Source organism: Bos indicus, chromosome 3 (assembly GCF_029378745.1).
Source record: "Bos indicus isolate NIAB-ARS_2022 breed Sahiwal x Tharparkar chromosome 3, NIAB-ARS_B.indTharparkar_mat_pri_1.0, whole genome shotgun sequence".
NCBI classification, from domain to species: domain Eukaryota; kingdom Metazoa; phylum Chordata; class Mammalia; order Artiodactyla; family Bovidae; genus Bos; species Bos indicus.
The window spans coordinates 49,715,917-49,736,145 of NC_091762.1; the positions used below are offsets into that span (position 1 = coordinate 49,715,917).

Here is a 20,229-nt window from a genome sequence, read left to right on the forward strand (position 1 = left end):
TTATGAAGCTTTATTCATAGTTGTGAGCACTGCGCCTGTCAGCTGTCACACTGTTAGAGAAGTTTGACTTGTCTCATTTTAAATAATGTCAGTATTTTGCCTTATGAAATTCATCTGTAGCCAAGTTTGACTGTAAATATTCTTTTCTTAAAGGTCCATCTTTTCTAAGGTCATGGACATTTGGAATGTTTAGTGATTCTGAGAGCACTGGAGGAAGCAGTGAATCCAGATCTCTGGATTCTGAATCTATAAGTCCAGGTATATAAGTATTAAGTCTAGAGTGAAAATTCAATGAAAGATGAAAATATTCCTTTTGGGGGATATCTTAGCTACTTTATTTTCCTTTTTCTTTTTTTTAATTGAAGTATAGTTAATTTGCAATATTGTATTAGTTTTAAATGTCCAGCAAAGTGAATAGGTTATACATATATTTAGGTATATATCTATATACTTTTTGGATTCCTTTCCATTATAGTTTATTACAAGATACTGAATATAGTTCATTGTGCTATACAGTAAATTCTTATTTATAACTATCTTATTTTTATAATGAATTGTCTCATAGAGAGAAGTATGTATATGTACAGTTTAAATAAAAATCATAGAACAAACCCATATATATTCAACACCTAGCCTAACAAAACATTATATTAGAAGGCCCCTGTGTGTACTTCCTTGATAACCTTGCCTTGTCACTCACCAAATGAACCATCATCCTGAATTTTGTTTATCTTTCCCTGGCTACTTTAAATATTTTAGTACTCATGTAGTTGAGCTTTGCCCTCTTTGGAATATTAGGCAGACAAAATCATATTGTTCTTTTGTGACCTCTTTTATGAATTTTGAGATTCCTATTGATGTGTGAGAAACTGTCTTTTACTTTATGCTATATGCTGTATAGTTTTCCATTCTGTGGACATAATTTATTATCTGTCTTTTGGGTTGTTTTGTAGTTAATCACTGGGTAACGAGCCATAAAATGAATACCAATTCTTGTGCCTGTGATAACTTACTCATTTTTTATAAATGTGCTTCAAGGTACTTTGATAAAGAGAATCTCATCCTCTTTAGAGAGGCAGAGTAGATGTTTTGAATTCTCCCTTAATGGCTTCAAAGAGAATGACTTGTAATACAGCTAGCAAGAGAAGAATGGGTCATTTGAACCCTTGAGATTATTTCTTTCCATGTTCTTTCTCCTTCACTCTTCTACCAAAGACTGCTCCAATCCTGTTCTTCGTGGCTAAGTTTCTTTCTCCTAGGATCTTGGCATTCCAGGAGATATGTTATAGGATTTAACCTTCCTCAAAATCAAAGACTAATGACTTTTCTTTTCGTGTTCTACACAATTCAGAAATTTTATTCCTGTAAATATATCTTTGACTTTAAAGTTAGAAATGACTTCCATGCAGCACTGAGGTTTACAGGCAGGTTGTTGCCAACTAGCTTGAGGCCTACTTTAAAGTTATTGCTGTTCAGGAACACTTTGGAGATGTGAGCCTATTTAACTGAATATTTATAATTAGCTTTATAAAAACAGGTTCTAGCAATTCCCATAAATTTAGACTCAGTCTAGAGCACAATTATTCCTAAATTATTTGGAATCCTGTAAGACTTCATGTGATAAAGATGAAAACTTAGAACCTGGTCACATGATAAATGGGTAAAGACCCAAGGATGCATAGCCTTGTGACAGCCATCCTCAGACACTGGTAGTGGAAAGGGATGAGAGTCAGAGTGCTTTGTAAGAAGACATGTGACCGGGGCTGGGATTTATAAGTGGTAGGTTTCTGCTCAGTAATGAAAGGAAGTCATTTTACAATTGTTGCTGCTGCTGCTTAGTTACTAAGTCATGTCGGAGTCTTTGCCATCCCATGAATTGTGTGTTTCCCACCAGGTTCCTCTGTCCATGGGATTTATCAGGCAAGAATACTGAAGTGGGTTGCCATTCCCTACTTCAGGGTATCTTCCAGGCATCAAAACTCTATCTCCTGCTTGGCAGGGGGATTCTTTACCACTGAGCCACCTTGGAAGCCCTTGTTTTACAGTTATAATAGTTTTTAAATGAACATACGGCTTCATGATCTCTTAGTCATTTGGGGACACATTCAAAACAAAAACTAGATGACCACCTTTTAAGCATAGTTTGAAGAGGGGAAGGAATCTTTTGAGAGAGAGGAAGTGGTTTAAATAATTAGTGAAGTACTTTCTAACTCTGAACTGAAGACTCTCTTAAAGCCTTGAGTTAAATGTAAACTTCCACTTAGAGACAGCCCTGTTTGTAGGATCAGCACAGAGCAAATAAACCTCATTACCTGGTTGGGCTGCTTCCACACATGCTTTGAGACAACTGACAGAGTCCTTGGCTGACAACTTATGTCATGAACTCTTAGCTCCTGGCCAGGATCGTTGCTCCTGGTTCCCAGGCTCCTGTCTTACTAGCAACATAAATGTGATGGTACTGTTATATTGCTGTGTTTGTAGATTTTTGTATATTTTATTATAGAAAGCTTTAGGGTACACTTATTTCTTTATCACTTAATTCAACAAGCAAGTAATGACAGCTTTACTGTTCTGCCAGCTATTCCATCAGATATTAGATATAAGGCTTGAGTAGAAAATACTCTTTATTCTTGTAGAGTTTATAATCTCTAACACTATCAGAAGTTGACAGTTGAGGTCTCATTGGAATGTGTGATCCTCAGTTTATTTTAGATTTATTTGGAAAAGTCAGATTTGGCTCATTCTCTTTTGTTCCCAGTAGTAAGTATTAGGATCCTGTGTATCCACAGTCTGAATGGAAGCAATGTTGATATTGTAACTAATAAAATAGCATGACTTGTGTTATTCAAAAAATGCTGTCATTACCCATTTCTTAAACTCTCAGTGAATTTTCTTTTAGGAGACTTTCATCGAAAACTTCCACGAACTCCATCCAGTGGCACCATGTCTTCTGCAGACGATCTGGATGAAAGAGAGCCACCCTCCCCTTCAGAAGCTGGTATTACTCTCACCTGAATCACATTTCCACTAAACTAGCTGAATCAGTAACACTGCATGATATTAGGAAGAAATAGTATGGTTTAAAGAATTACTTTACTGTGTATTAAACAAAAGGCATTATATTGACTAGATATATCCCAACCAATTATTTATAAGTATGGGTTCATAGTGTATTAATCAAATGTTACAAATAAAAATATAAGAATAAGGAAAACTACTAGAGCTAAAATGTATTGTTGTGATGCTCAAATAGGCTAGATATTTTTTAAAATATATATTTATTTATTTTTGGCTGCATTGGGTCTTAGTTGTGGTACGTAGGCTTGGTAGTTGCCCCACAGCATGTGGGATCTTAGTTCTCCCAACCAAGGATCAAACCTGCGTCCCCTGCATTGGAACACAGATTCTTAATCATTGGACCACCAGAGAAGTCCAATAGGCTAGATATTTTTATCTTTCAGAAACTTTGTAGTGACTTAATTGTTCAGAGTGTACAGAAGAAATTCTGTTTCTGAGAATTTCTATATGAGAAAATCCTCTTCAAAAGAAAGTGTAAGAAGCTAGGCAGGAAAAGTAAATAAAATACATGTACTTCTTGAGGGCAGGAAAGACTATGGATACTGAAGGACATAAAAGATCAGTCAGTTACATTAATGGCTTCACTTGAGACCTCCAGATACTTGTTTTGGCATCATTTTCTAAAGCAATATAGAATATCTGACCTCTGGTAGGATATTTATCGGATCAGATCAGTCACTCAGTCATGTCCGACTCTTTGCGACCCCATGAATCGCAGCACGCCAGGCCTCCCTGTCCAGCACCAACTCCCGGAGTTCACTCAGACTCACATCCATCGAGTCAGTGATGCCATCCAGCCATCTCATCCTCTGTCGTCCCCTTCTCCTCCTGCCCCCAATCCCTCCCAGCATCAGAGTCTTTTCCAGTGAGTCAACTCTTCCCATGAGGTGGCCAAAGTACTGGAGTTTCAGCTTTAGCATCATTCCTTCCAAAGAAATCCCAGGGCTGATCTCCTTCAGAATGGACTGGTTGGATCTCCTTGCAGTCCAAGGGACTCTCAAGAGTCTTCTCCAACACCACAGTTCAAAAGCATCAATTCTTCAGCGCTCAGCCTTCTTCACAGTCCAACTCTCACATCCATACATGACCACAGGAAAAACCATAGCCAGCCTTGACTAGACGAACCTTTGTTGGCAAAGTAATGTTTCTGCTTTTGAATATGCTATCTAGATTGGTCATAACTTTCCTTCCAAGGAGTAAGCGTCTTTTAATTTCATGGCTGCAGTCACCATCTGCAGTGATTTTGGAGCCCAGAAAAATAAAGTCTGACACTGTTTCCACTGTTTCCCCATCTATTTCCCATGAAGTGATGGGACCGGATGCCATGACCTTCGTTTTCTGAATGTTGAGCTTTAAGCCAACTTTTTCACTCTCCACTTTCACTTTCATCAAGAGGCTTTTGAGTTCCTCTTCACTTTCTGCCGTAAGGGTGGTGTCATCTGCATATCTGAGGTTATTGATATTTCTTCCGGCAATCTTGATTCCAGTTTGTGTTTCTTACAGTCCAGCGTTTCTCATGATGTACTCTGCATATAAGTTAAATAAACTGGGTGACAATATACAGCCTTGACGAACTCCTTTTCCTATTTGGAACCAGTCTATTGTTCCATGTCCAGTTCTAACTGTTGCTTCCTGACCTGCATACAGATTTCTCAAGAGGCAGATCAGGTGGTCTGGTATTCCCATCTCTTTCAGAATTTTCCACAGTTTATTGTGATCCACACAGTCAAAGGCTTTGGCAGAGTCAATAAAGCAGAAATAGATGTTTTTCTGGAACTCTCTTGCTTTTTCCATGATCCAGCGGATGTTGGCAATTTGATCTCTGGTGCCTCTGCGTTTTCTAAAACCAGCTTGAACATCAGGAAGTTCATGGTTCACATACTGCTGAAGCCTGGCTTGGAGAATTTTGAGCATTACTTTACTAGCGTGTGAGATGAGTGCAATTGTGCGGCAGTTTGAGCATTCTTTGGCATTGCCTTTCTTTGGGATTGGAATGAAAACTGACCTTTTCCAGTCCTGTGGCCACTGCTGAGTTTTCCAAATGTGCTGGCATATTGAGTGCAGCACTTTCACAGCATCATCTTTCAGGATTTGGAATAGCTCAACTGGAATTCCATCACCTGTAATTTCGTAATAAATCAAGAATAGCGTTATCTTTAATGCAAATAATCCTGACACACTAAACTCGTAGAGCTAGTTTTCTTCCAAACTTTATAAGGTCCTTCTCCAAGAATGTAATGGCTCCTGTGAAATGAAGATCATGTTAAACTGTAAATTTTATAATTCTGGAAACCTTGTGCCATGATATTTTAGAAGTATGTTATTGGTTTGATGATGATTTTTACTCATAGCTTAAATGTTTGATGAATGTGTACCTGATAAGGGATCTGTACATTGGATGCTTATTTTGATGTTACAGACTAAAAGTCATAACTTTTTGTAATCTTATTTAAAAATCTTTTAAAGTGTAGTATCATGTGGTATAATTTTTTCTGTCCTGCTAACCATTCTTGTATACAACCCTGCTTCTGTTGGAAGGACCCAATTCTCTTGGAACATTTAAGAAAACGTTGATGTCAAAGGCAGCTCTCACTCACAAATTTCGCAAACTGAGATCCCCCACCAAGTGCAGGGATTGTGAAGGCATTGTGGTATTCCATGGTGTTGAATGTGAAGAGGTAAGATCTTTCTGGAATTATATTAGCCCTTTTATCCTTTTTGCTTTATACTTTTTTGTTATTAATTTTGCAATTAAGATCTTTTGCAAATGTATTTTAAAAAAATTGAACCACAGTGTTCCTTCTATAATTTTATATTTTATTTTGCTATCAAATGTATTTCAAACCCAAGTAATACCTTTTAAACTCATTTTTGTTATTTATCACTCTACCTGTAGTTTGTCCTTTTGTGAACAGATTTAAGGTGAGTTCACCATTTTAAACTGTCATTTTCTTGTAGTGTCTCCTTGTTTGTCACCGAAAGTGTTTGGAAAATTTAGTCATCATTTGTGGTCATCAGAAACTTATGGGGAAAATCCACTTATTTGGAGCAGAGTTCACACAAGTTGCAAAAAAGGAACCAGATGGCATCCCTTTTGTACTCAAAATGTGTGCCTCAGAGATCGAAAATAGAGCCTTGAGTCTACAGGTACATTATAATTTTTAAAGTTAATACTTTTAAAGCATAAATGTGATTTGTTCTAATCATAAGGATACACTAAAGGAGAACAATGCTCTCAGTTTTTACTAAGTAACTGAATTTATTCAGATTTATTTGAAAAATATTACCTCATTTGGTCCTAGTTTTTTTCCTAAAATATTAGTAAGAATCAAAGTATATTTAGCTATATGCATTTAACCATTTGTACTGAAGCAGAATTTTTTGCAAAATTTTTTCTCTTTTCTCAAGGGAATTTATCGTGTATGTGGGAACAAAATCAAAACTGAAAAACTGTGTCAAGCCTTGGAAAATGGAATGCACTTGGTAGACATTTCAGAATTTAGCTCACATGATATCTGTGATGTCTTAAAATTATACCTTCGACAGGTAAAGTTTTTACCATTGAAACTTACCATTAAATAGAGCAAAAATATAATTTGCAATTTGCTGATAATGTTTGCTGCACACATTTTTCATTGATATAAACCATATCAATATTTTTCCAATTATTAAAGTACAGATCAAAGAGTGTATAAAATGTATGTACAGTTTAAAGACCCATAATAATAAAAATCTTCATTTTCCATCACTTAGGTCCTTATAATAGAACATTCTTATACTTTGTTGAAGGCCCCTATATGCCACTCCACAGTTGCAGCCCACAGCTCTACCCAGTGGTGTTTCATAACAGTGTTAATACCTCCCTGTCTTTTCTTAACTGTTTTAGTACCTGTTGTGTATTCCTAAATATTGTTCATATATTTAAGAATAGTGGTTTAGCCACTAAGTTGTGTCCAACTCTTGCAACCCCATGGACTGTAGCCCTCCAGGCTGCTCTGCCCGTGGAATTTCCCAAGCAAGAATACTGGAGTGGGTTGCCATTCCTTCTCCAAGGGGCATCTTCCCAATCCAGGGATCAAACCCAGGTCTCCTGCATTGAAGGCAGATTCTTTACCAACTGAGCCACAAGGGAAGCCTCACAATATACATACAACAGAATGTATCAAGTTCTTGAAAACTGAGTAGAAAGCATAAATCTAGCTGTTTAAGGAAAGTTTACTATTCACACTGTTATATGAAGGATTCAGTAGTGGTTTGGCTTTAGTTTCATTGGTATTTTAGAATAGCTGTTGGGGGAGGTTAGTGATCAAGGTGTGAATGCATTCAGGGAAGATGAAGTTCACTATGGTTGGGGCATCAGTCAGGGCTCTCCTATAAGCTTAGTACTGCAAGTTCAGCAGGAATGTGGTCAGCAGTGAAGTGCTTTATATTTTCTTTTTCTGTGCTCACTCTTGTACTCGCATGTTTTAGGAGTAGGTCTGAAGAAAATGCTGCTGTGGGTGGATTAAGTGGCCATAATGTCTCAGGCAGCAGCTCATGGAAGGGTTGCGGGAACAATCAGCACTTTGTCATGATAAGCCAAGTTTAAAAGATCTGGGCCAGGGCCAGCTGCATTCTGTCCTTGGGTAAAGCTCTGTCCTTGAGTGAAAATGAAGACAATTGCAGAGAGCATAGTAATGTTGGTCCTCTACGTGTCCATCTCAGGAGCTCTGTTCTTCTGGGTCCTTTTAATATGGGAAGAGCTGTCTTCCTGGGATCTCTCTCCTCCACTCTCTTCTGTGAGAACACCTGTCTTCTGTGTCATGTCTTCTTGTTTTTTATTCTCCTGTTTTGGTCAGGGCCATCTGGAGCAAAGTGGACTAACTAAACATTTGAAACTTTTATCTGTAAATGTCTTTACTTTGCTTCCTTGAATAAGAATGGAAGAGTGGGAGGTAAGGAAGGTTATAATATTCTAGGCTGGAAATTATTTTTCTTTGGAAATTTGAAGGCATTTTTTTTTTTTATTGTTTTCTTTGAAGCCTAAAATCCTTCTCATTCCTGACTATTTATTTATATGTAGCCTGTTGTTTTCTCTCTGAAAACTTGTAGAATCTTTTGCTATCTACTATCTTCAAATTCCACAGCCTATGCCTTGATGTGGGTGTATTTTCATCCACTCTTTCAGGCACTCCACAGTTTCTGTCATTCTGCTTACTTGTCCTTTAGTTCGTGGAACTTTAATTTCCTTGCTCTATTGCTCCCCTCTGTTTTCTCTGTGTTTTTTTCTGGAACTTACATTTGGATGCAACTTGTATTGGTTCTCTAGCTTCCTTCCCTTTTCCCTATTCTTTCGTTTTTGTTTTCTTTTAATTCTGTCTAAAAAATTCCCTCAGCTTTATCTTCCATTCTTACTGTAAACTATTTTATTTCTGAGATCATGTTTTAATTTCCAAGAATTCTAGTTTTCTGTCCCTTTTATAACAATTCTTTTTATTTTATTGAATGCTGTATTTCTTCTACCTGAAATATTCATATTTTTTTAAAGAATTTTTTCTTGTCTCAGCTTCTAGCCCTGTCCTATAGAAATATAATGTGAGCTTTGTATATAATATTTAATTTCCTAGTAGCCACATAAAAAGAAACAGTGAAGTTAAATTTTAATATTTCATTTAACAAATGGAAAGCATCTGAGCATCTAATCAGTAATTTTAAATAATTAATGAAATATTTACCTTTTCTGGGGTTTACTGGGTCTTTGAAATCTGGTGTGTATTTTTCACTTAGAGCACATGTCAGTTTGGAACAGCCACATGTCCACTGCTCAGTAGCCATATATGACTAGCAGCCACAATATTGACAGCAGAGTTGTAGGCCTTCGAGTTGGTTTTTTCCTATTTTCATTTCTGTCTTCTATAGTTTTCTCCTTAAAATGAAAGCTTTGGGAACTGAAATCTCTCTGGAAGCTTTTTTAATTGTAAACTATTTTTAAGATTTTATTGAACTATCATTGATCTACAGTGTTGTATTAATTTCTGCAAAGTGATTCCTTTTTTACATATATATATATATATATATATATATATATTCTTTTAATATTTTTTTCCATTATGGTTTATCCCAGAATATTGGATATGGTTCCCTGTGCTACTGTCTGGAAACTCTTGAATACATGAAGACTTGAAGATTTTGAACTTTACTGTAGTGAGTGTAGCGTTATCTAAGAGGACTGTTTGGGAAACACCTGACATTGGTATGTCTAGGTCTCTGCTTGTGGGCTAATCTAATAGCACAGAGAAGAGTCTTTCCCTGCCTACAGGTATGATTCCATAACTCTGGGATCCTAGTTAGGTAAGAAAGGTTCAGCAGGCATACAGTCACTAAATCCTTATTTAAGATAGTTACCCACCTGTTCCTTATGCTTGGCATTACCCTTCCAGAGACCCTCTGTTTTACACTGCCCAGAGAAGAAATTTCCAGACTTCTGAGGTTGCTCAGGAGCATGGACTAGGGATAAAGATCTAGAATTCTAATGCTTTTTGGATAGCTCACACTTCCCCCAAATTAGAGGACCTAGTCTAACAATCCCTGCATCTCCTTCAGTTCAGCTCAGTCATCTCTGACTCTTTGCCACCCCAATGACTGCAGCACGCCAGGCCTCCCTGTCCATCACCAACTCCCGAAGTTTACTCAAAATCATGTCCACAGGGTCGGTGATGCCATCCAACCGTCTCATCCTCTGTCATCCCCTTCTTCTCCCGTCTTCAATCTTTCCCAGCATCAGGGTCTTTTCACATGAGTCAGCTCCTCACATCAGGTGGCCAAAGTATTGGAGTGTCAACTTCAGCATCAGTCCTTCCAAGGAATAGTCAGGACTGATTTCTTTTAGGATGTACTGGTTGAATCTCCTTGCAATCCAAGGGACTCTCAAGAGTCTTCTCCAACATCACAGTTCAAAAGCATCAATTCTTTGGCATTCAGCTTTCTTTATAGTCCAACTTTCACATCCATACATGACTACTGGAAAAACCAAAGCTTCAACTAGACGGACCTTTGTTGGCAAAGTAATGTCCCTGCTTTTTAATACACTGTCTAGGTTGGTCATAGCTTTTCTTCGAAGGAGCAAGTGTCTTTTAATTTCATGGCTGCAGTCACCATCTGCAGTGATTTTGGAGCCCAAAAAAATAGTCTGACAATGTTTCCACTGTTTTCCCAACTATTTGCAATGAAGTGATGAGATCAGATGCCATAATCTTAGTTTTCTGAATTTTAAGCCAACTTTTTCACTCTCCACTTTCACTTTCATCAAGAGGCTCTTTAGTTCTTCGCTTTCTGCCATAAGGGTGGTGTCATCTGCACATCTGAGGTTATTGATATTTCTCCCAGCAATCTTGATTCCATCTTATGCTTCATCCAGCCCAGCGTTTCTCATGATGTACTCTGTATATAAGTTAAATAAGCAGGGTGACAGTATACAGCCTTGACATATTCCTTTCCTGATTTGGAACCAGTCTGTTGTTCCATGTCCAGTTCTAACTGTTGCTTCCTGACCTGCATACAGATTTCTCAAGAGGCAGAGTCTCCTTAGGATCCGGTAAATCATGTTGATTCTCCGTTTAGAATTTTAGCTTTCTTAGGAGTGCTAAGTCAGCACATGTTTATGTCCTCTTCAGCTTGCGAAATGTTTTTTGTCTCCATCCCTGTTCTCCCAGTCCTGTGGGCTTAACTGTATGTCAGTGGGATTGTAGAAAGGAAAGAAATTAGGTACAAATGTTGAATGTACCATGTTAGCCCAGGAAACTATTGATATATCTTTAACCACATTTTATATGATTCTCAACTGAGAAATGGAGACAGTATTTTCAAATAACTTAATCTCACAATGAATCATCCTTTATTTCTTCTAGTCAGTCAGGGAGAGGAAATAAATGGGGTCAAATACTACCAGCTTTTGGTCTTCCTGGGTGGCTCAGTGGTAAAGAATCCATTTGCCAGTGCAGAAGATGCCAGAGATAAGGATTCAATCCCTGAGTCAAAAAGATCCCCTAGAGAAGGAAATGGCAACCCACTGCAATATTCTTGCCTGGGAAACCCCATGGACAGAAGAGACTGGCAGGCTACAGTCCATGGGGGTTGTAAAGAGCTGGACGTGACTTGGCAGCTAAACAGCAACAACATACCAGCTCTAGTTCTGTGCTAGGAATACTATGGGACCAAAGCTTTAGTATGGAAAGCCATGGTCAGTTCTTACAGTATTAAGAGAATAGCCTTTATTTTACTCAGTACTATGTGGGAAATCTGAAGCTCCAAGAATGACCACCTTCAGATCCCAAAATGGTAGAGGTAGAAATTGATCTTGATGCCCTCTTTGGGACCAGCAGGGGAAGCTGGAGAAGTAGGTGCCAACCTCACCACAGATAGTGTAAGACATCACCTAGCAAGAGAGATGTTGTATATTTTATCACCACGCAGTGCAATCATTGAAATCAGTTATGCCAGTAGACGGATAAAGGTGGTATGCCTATGGACAGTTTGAGAGAGGAACTTCTTTTGATCTGCTTATTGGCAATTAAAGTGGTATTTAAAAATTAGATAAAATGTTGGCAGTGTCTTGTTAAGTCATATTGTCTTTTGCTAATCTTCAGTCAGGTCCAGGTAAAACACAAGGACCTTATAGCATTTTGTTCTGTCTCCCATACGAACAGAAAATAAGTTTTTTCTATTTAATTTGATATATATTGTACATTATCCTGGATTTTTTTCAATAAGATAGCTGAAGATCATGCTGACTTTGGGGCAGTCTTGAATGTAATTGGTATAGAGTATCAGTTTTTAAATCCCATAATGCAGCTTTAGGTTTAGAGTTTTACTTGATTACTAGTTAACTCATTTTTAATATGGATATACTTATGGTGATGTCAGATTCACTTTATAGATCACACCTAGCAAACATACATACATTTCTTTTTTTCTTGTTCTAGAGTTTAATTTTTTTTCTTCTGGTTGTATTGAGATATAACTGACATACAGCACTGTATAAGTTTAAGCTGTACAGCATAAGAGTTTGACTGACATACATCATGAGACGATTATCACAATAAGTTTAGTGAAATCCATCATATATAGATACAAGGTTAAAGAAATAGAAAAAAGTATTTTTCCTTGTGATGAGACATTACGTACATTTCTAACTGTGGATTGACCTTAAGTCCTGTTACCTAAAAAGGATGTGCTAAACCACTCAGTAGCTATTCAGTAAATTATTAACAGTGAAAAACATGAAAAGAATGATATTTCTAATATAATTTTATCTCTTTAGCTGCCAGAACCATTTATTTTATTTCGATTGTACAAGGAATTTATAGACCTTGCAGTAGAAATCCAACATGTAAATGAAGAACAGGAGATGAAAAAGGATAACCCTGAGGACAAAAAATGGCCAAGTTCATCTATAGAAATAAGCCGAATCCTCCTAAAAAGCAAGGACCTTCTAAGACAATTGCCAGCATCAAATTTTAACAGCCTTCATTACCTCATAGTTCATCTTAAGCGGTAAGAACTTTGAATAAGACAGGCGTTAATGGGCGGATAATGGGTCAGTTTTTTTGGTTTTGCTTTTATGGTTTATTTTTTTAATTGTGGTAAAATACACATAACAAAAATTTACCCTTTTAGCCATTTTTAAGTGTACAGCTCAGTAGTAAGTACATTTCACATTCTTGTGGTATTGTTTTTTGACTGAATATTTCATTTCTAATATGTATGAGGGAAAGGGAGACACTTAATATATGTTCTTGGAGCCAACATCTTTCTGTCAGATGCCTGTTCTGTGCCAGGCTCTGGCTGGGGAAATAAGGATGCAGATGTCAGGTTTCTTTCATGTGTCCTGCTGTGAGCTTGAGCGGCAGACCTGCACAGAAGTGCACTGCAGTGTCATTCTCATTCTGAGGGTACTTCGCTTAGCATGCAGAGGAGCATGGGGGAGGGGGTCGTGAATCAGAGACGGTAACCCTGAGCCAGACTTGAAGAACGGTTTGCTGATGTGCAAAAGGGCAGTCCAGGCAGAGACACAGGAGAACGCTTTGCTTTAGGGGACATAAAAGAAGTTCAGTTCGGCCACAGTCTAGCAAGCGGTAGCACAAAGTGAGCAAGGTGGAGTCCTGGTAAAGTCATACATGCCTGGCAGATTAATTGACTATCTTCTTTCTGTACTCACTGAAGGATTTGGGGCCAGGAATTTAACATGGTCAAGTTTGCCTGTTAGGTCTTTCTAGCAGCTGTATCGAGAATGGCTTGGAGGGGAGGTACTTAATTACTTCAGTTCAGATCTCCTTGAATAGTCAGAGAAATAAAAGGTGATGAGAACTTGAAGTAAGGCCAAAGCAGTGGGAATGGCAGTGGAGCAGCAGAGAGATCTTTAGGATCAGCTAGGCTTGAGGACTAGCTGTGGGCAGTGAGGTAGAGTTTCCACCATAGGTACCTGGGAGGATGTCATACATATTTACTAAGATAGGAGCAGCATTTAGGGGTATTTTTTTTTTTTTCTGCTGGTAAAACTATACTGATTCCTTCTACTTATTTATATTTAATCCTAATACCGTGAAACCCAACTTGCTGTGTGGTCAATATTTAAGCAAATAAATAGATCCTTTTCCTAGATTTCAACCCATTTTTCCTCCACCTTTCCCATCCCATAATAAACTGCCATCAAGGAAATCTAATACAGCTTTATGTGTTCTGCGTCGCAGAGTTGTAGATCATTCAGAAGAAAACAAAATGAACTCCAGAAACTTGGGTGTGATATTCGGACCAAGTCTCCTTAGGCCGAGGCCCACAACGGCTCCGATCACCATCTCCTCTCTTGCTGACTATTCAAATCAAGCACGGTTGGTAGAGTTCCTCATTACCTACTCACAGAAGATCTTCGATGGGTCCCTGCAGCCACAGGATTCGGCTGTAGGTAGTGCAGGTGGCATCGCACCTCAGGTTGACCCAGGCTATCTTCCAAAGTCTCTGTTATCACCAGAAGAAAGAGATCCAGAACGTTCTATGAAGTCATTGTTTTTCTCTTCAAAAGAAGTGAGTTTTGCTTATATGGAATTATGTTGGAACTTTGTAAAGTTTAATGTTATAAGTTGAAAATCTTTGAACTGTTTATTTTGAAGTGTGTTTTGCTTCTTCAAGTTTAAAAACTTTCTTCTATCAACAGGATATCCAAACTACGGATAGTGAATGCAAAAGTTTTGAATCCACTCCATCATTTGAGGAATCAGAGCGAAAGCAAAATGCATTAGAAAAATGTGATGCATATCTCATTGGTGAGTGGCCATGTAAAATGCATGCTTACTGACTTAAAACTGTCCCAGTAAACCATGATTAAAAGCCAAGGTGAGTGAAGTTGAAAGAAGTCAGAGGGAGAAAGTTCTTTAGTAGTGCATCTTTCCCAGACATTAAGAATGCCTTTTAGTGTACCTTGTGTCTATATGAATGCCATTCTTTTCAGTAATCCTTATAAAAAGACATCTTAGAGTTCACAGGTGTGTTTTGTGCTCTTTCTGAAATTTTTTTTTTTTTTGCCATTAATGTATGTCAAGAACGCAGAAATGTTTTGAGTAGTATGATGATTCATTAGCATCTTTTGTAACCATAGATCATTGTATTGATCTTACGACTTGTAAGGAATCACTTAGACTCCTCAAATTCAAAAATTTTAGACTCAAAAAACTCAGAAAAAATTTTTTCAAATGCCTTTTCATATCACCTGTCATTAACACATTGAGCACACATGATATTTTTTTTTATTTCCTTGTCTGTAGTCATTCACTGTATATAATTTTAGTTGTAGTGATTGGTGGCATCCATTTGTGGAAAGGCTTTCATTTATTACTGTAATTCTGTACATCACTAAAGCGAACTTGCAGGGTTTTTAAATGTAGTCATATATGTTAAATTTGATCTGTAATTAAATATTAATGATCATAGCCTGACAAGATCTGAAAAGCAAGGGAGCCTGCTCTGTGCTAGGCACTGTTCTTATTGTTTGATTCTGTTTATCCAATTTGATCTCAGAAACAGTTCTGTGTTATAATATAGATAGTATTAACCCCTTTCAACCCATAACCTAATAATCTGAGAGAGGTTAAATAGTGCCAGAGGTCATGCCCCTAATTGATTGTTCAGTATTTGAACCTATGTTCATGATAATTTCACTATTCCATTATCTAGGGCTCCCAGTTAGGAATGTCATTGTTTTTAGTGCCTGTACCACTTCATTTATATACTAGATAAATGAACACTTTTCATGATTAGATCATTTAGGCCACATACCATCAAAGATACAAGTATGATTCCTTTTGACAGGTGAAGAAGACACTGAGGGACAGCAAGATTGCCTTGCCCAGTGCAAAAGGGGGAGAACTGAGCTAAATCCAGATGCTGGTCTTCAGAGTCTGCACTCTTATCCATTACACTGTAGTTTTTTCCCTTAGAACTTAAGAATGCACTTTGGTGCCTGCAGTGGTTTGCAAAATGTCCTTTAGGATGTTCTATATACCTGGGGGGAGGACCTGGGAAATCAAAATGAGAGACCATTGCCCTGGAAGCCCAGGGAAGAGAGGTTCACAGTAAGGAGCTATGGAGGAAGGTCAGATGAGGTGATAATTGTTAAGTCATTCTGATGGGCTCCTGTCTACAAACCACTCCTCAGAAGAGGAGCATGAACAGAGGGCTGGAATTTACCAGAAACCGGGATGTTTTAGGGGAGATGCTGCAAAAAAAGGACAGGATTTGAAAAAGTTCAGGATTCTAGTTTGAGAAAACATGGACCATGGGTCCAGACTTGATAGAGAGAAGTACATCTGGAAGTGAACAGTAAATAGGGAGAATGGCATTTTCCACTTAAAACTATTCAGTTTTAATCAGGATGAATATTATAGTCCATTTATTAATTGATCATACAAGGGCCTCTAAGGCATTTAATATAATACGTTCTCACTGTGGGTTGAGTATAACTGTGAAAAGCAGATGGAGTTGGCAAAAGCCTTGGGATTCAGAGTATACTTATATTTGGTTGGCATGTAAATTGGTGTAACTTTTCTGAGGGTAACACACCAATATCAGCCTGTTGAAATCATGACAACCCTTTTAGCCAGCACTTACTTAATCATGGGCTTCCCTTGTGGCTCAGCTGGTAAAGAATTCACCTGGCAATGCAGACGACCTGGGTTAAATCCCTGGGTTGGAAAGATCCCCTGGAGAAGGGAAAGGCTCCCCACTCCAGTATTCTGGCAGTCACAAAGAGTCAGACACACAACTGAGTGACTTTGATTTCACTTCACTTACTTGTTCATACATAGCACATAAGCTATTATACATCAGCAAGGGTGTTTTTTCCCACAACCTGCAATGAATTTTGTAGCTATTTATTATATTTATTTAAATAAATATAGACTTCTAACATTTTAAAATCAAAGTGTACATTTAATATTTTATGAGTATTTTACTCCTCTGCCTAGAAAACTAAAAAATAACATGGAGAAAATACATGAAGACTCGTGTTTTGAGAGGGTGTTCATCTCTAACTCGTTTTGATACTCTTGTTAACTGTGTACCATAAAGTTTGATTTTTAAATGAATCTCTTCTTTTACAGACAACAAAGGGCGTTTGCTTGTAGACCAAGAACTTGAGTCAGCATCAAGAAAGACAGAAGATGCTTGTAAAACCTCCAAGCTGCCTACTCTGAAGTCCGATAGGGAAATAAATGGTGTTGAGAGGCATCTTCCAAGGACCAGGATTAGGCCTGTAAGTTTGCCTATAGACAGACTACTACTTCTTGCTAGCTCTCCTACTGAGAGAAATGGCAGAAATATGGGAAATGTAAATTCAGACAAGCTTTGCAAGAATCCTGTCTTTGAAGGAGTTAATAGAAAAGACTCCCCAACTGTTGTTTGTTCTAAATTTGATGGCTTTGATCAGCAGACTCTACAAAAAACTAGGGAGAAACAGTATGAACAAAATGACCACACTGCAAAGACTGGAATGATTGTGCCCAGTGCATTCCAGGAAAGAGGTGTGGCACTGAACATCAGGAGCAGCGGGGACCACCCTGTCAGCATCACCCAGCCCAGTAAGCCATACACAGAACCTGTCAGGTCAACAAGACAGGTGTCGGAGAGACGGTCCTCTGACTCCTGCCCTCCTGCTTCTGTCAGAACACCCAGGACACTGCAGCCCCAGCACTGGACAACATTTTATAAACCACCTGCTCCTGCTGCTAGTGGGAGAGGGGATGAGGAGAAACCGGTGACACCCTCCGTAGCCGTGCCCCCTGGCACAACGCATGCTCCCCAGGAGCACGTGCTGAAATCAGTTCCAGGGTCTGAAAATGCCTCGGCTGGGCCTGTGCACCCAGTTAGTAGGCCTGAAGAGAAGGCTGAAGAACGAGACCAGCCTGACGTACCCATGGCGTGTCAGAGACCAAGGCTGAAACGAATGCAGCAGTTTGAAGACCTTGAAGATGAAATCCCACAGTTTGTGTAGGATTGTCAGAGTTCAGTTTTTTCTCTTTTTGTTGTTTTGTTTTGTGGTATTGTATTTGTCTTCTGAAAGAAATTTTTGCCAGGGCCTCTCTTGTATAGGATTGCCAAATTGTGGAGTTAGCTTTTTGTCATTGTATTGTGTTATCCTGTGTCAATTTTGTTGAATGGCAGAATGTTTTGATAGGGCCCACCTGTGCCTCACTGGAATTATATGTATTTTTGAAGTTGTGAATAAATATACTCTAAAATTTTTTTAAAGTTCAGTTGATTCCCCATAAAATGGTCCATTTAAGTGCATCCCTAATATATGCTATAGCTCTCAACTAATAGGTGCAATTGAGGGAAATCAGCTTTATTTTTTTGAAGTTGAAACTGTGTGCTTATTTATAAAAGGAATGTTTCTGAGTGCAAGTGCTTGAAAGATCTTTATTTGGTATGATTATTTTTTTCACACAATTTTATAGTGTATCTTTGACCATTTATGCTTTTATGGTAAGTGTGTAACCTTTTATTTTCCAATTGATGATTCACTTAACTTTTTCATATTTACATCATGGCCAAAAGGCTTGCAAATCTGTATTTAATTCCATTTTAATTAATTGCCAAATTTTGCATGTGGTAGCCAGTTTAACTGTACAAAGAAACTGCATTTAAACATGTTTCTAAATTGTATAGTTCAGTCATGTCTTATTTGGTTTTAGATAGTACACATTTAATAATTTTTCACTTTTTGGCTTTGTTTTGCATAAACTTTTGTTCAACAGTTCTGAACCTTTTGGTATTTTATATAATAGTCCAAAACAATGTTTTAAAATTCAGTGTATTTCCTTTTAATATTATCTGGATTTTTTTTTAAAACATTTCTTTTGTTTGAAGTGTTTTCACTTGTGAATAATTTTATGTGCTTTTTCTACCTGGATTTATAACTATTGACCATGTATGATTCAGGTGAATCATACAGAGATTTAAAGTTGATTCTAAGGGTATAGTTCAATAAGCCTCATTGTTTGGAATTTGAGAGGGAGTGTAGATGATTGGATATATTTCATTTATATTTCCCAGTTTTTTAGAACTAGCTCAGTTCTGTTAGTTTCTTGGTTTTGTCATTTTGCATAAAATAGGATATAAAAGGGATAAAAAATAAAATAGCCTCTTTTTGTATGTGTGAATTATATTTGTAACAAATGCTTTTATATGACCATGTTATACTTGATAAAAATATATATATTAACCTGTTAAGTTATTTCAAGTTCTTGTGGTTTCTGTGAAATTGTTCCCACTTAGGGTGTGAGACTTTGAGGTTTATTAACCATTGGCTTAGTGGTAAACACTTGGAACTCATATGTCCTTTGACTGCAGCATGGAGTGCATTTTATGGGAAGTTGTTTTATAGTTTTATATAACATTAAGGACCAGGGATAAAGAATTACCCACCCTTTTGTACTGGAGCCTTGTTTGTAGTCCTAATTGTTTTAAAAATGTAGAATTGTGTTGGTATGAAAACCTAAAAAAACATAAGAGCCAATATTTGTTGAGTTCTTTCTGCGTGCTATGAACTCTGCTGAGTTCCATGTAAATTATTTCAAGTTTACAGCAGCTTATAATGGGTAGGTAAGTACTTTATTATTCCCATGTTACAGATATGAAACTGATGTTTAAATATACTCTGGGTTCTACAGACATAAAAGTTGGAGTCAGGTCTCAAACACAGGGCAATCAGATCATGATGTAACATTGGCATTCTTAACTGCATAATTACTTAGTAATATCAGGTAGCGTTTAACAATAGAAAATGCACCTTTGAAAAATTTGAATTGTGTAGAATATGTACAACATATTCAGAGAAGGCAATGGCACCCCACTCCAGTACTCGTGCCTGGAGAATCCCAGGGATGGGGGATCCTGATGGGCTGCCGTCTATGGGTAGCACAGAGTCGGACACGATTGAAACAGCTTAGCAGCAGCAGTAGTAGCCTGCGTAACATAGAATTTACCATTTTACCAAGTGTTAAGTGTACAGTTCAGTGGCGTTAAGTACACTCATGTTGTTCTGCAACCATAACCACTGCCATGTCTAGAATTTTCTCATCATTTCATTTTGTGACTTAGAAAATGTGCTTTTAAAATTTTTAGACTTTTTATTCATAATTTTTTCATAATGTTCATAGAGTTTTATGTTTGTTTTTAAAATTTTCCCTTTAGCCTATAACCCCCCCTAATTCACATCTCAACACTAAGTTATCTTCTTTATTTTTCCTTTGTGGACCAGATAAAAAGAAGAGTAGTGTACACCACAGGTTGCTTCCCTGGTGGCTCAGTGGTAAAGAATCCACCTGCCAGTGTAAGAGATGCAGGTTCAATCCCTGGGTTGGGAGGATGCCCTGGAAAAGGAAATGGCAACCTGCTCCAGTATTCTTTCCTGGGAAAGCCCACTAGCAAAGGAGCCTGGTGGGATACAGTCCATGGGATCACAAAAGAGTCAGACACAGCTTAGTGCCTAGGCAACACCACCACCACGGGATAAAGTTCTCAGGTGGGATCTCCCTTAGGCTAATCCTACTAGAAACTACTAGGAAAATTGCATCCAGGTTTTCAAGTCTTTTATCTTTTTTCCTAAGGAGCACAAAGCAGATA

The 20,229-nt window shown here is 37.8% G+C and overlaps 1 protein-coding gene across 4 annotated transcripts in view; it reads left to right on the top strand.

The window, feature by feature from the left end:
- The window catches only part of ARHGAP29 (Rho GTPase activating protein 29), an 82,618-nt gene extending 63,780 nt beyond the window's left edge, over nt 1-18,838 (top strand). For all 4 annotated transcript variants that reach the window (XM_070786071.1, XM_070786073.1, XM_070786072.1 and 1 more), the window contains 9 exons: nt 154-258; nt 2,900-2,998; nt 5,617-5,756; nt 6,037-6,225; nt 6,487-6,624; nt 12,377-12,609; nt 13,806-14,136; nt 14,267-14,375; nt 16,707-18,838. In XM_070786071.1, coding sequence (XP_070642172.1) covers nt 154-258; nt 2,900-2,998; nt 5,617-5,756; nt 6,037-6,225; nt 6,487-6,624; nt 12,377-12,609; nt 13,806-14,136; nt 14,267-14,375; nt 16,707-17,596 — 2,234 coding nt within the window. In that variant the 3' untranslated portion in view covers nt 17,597-18,838. The remainder of the gene's footprint in view (nt 1-153; nt 259-2,899; nt 2,999-5,616; nt 5,757-6,036; nt 6,226-6,486; nt 6,625-12,376; nt 12,610-13,805; nt 14,137-14,266; nt 14,376-16,706) is intronic.
- The last annotated feature ends 1,391 nt before the right edge of the window (nt 18,839-20,229 follow it).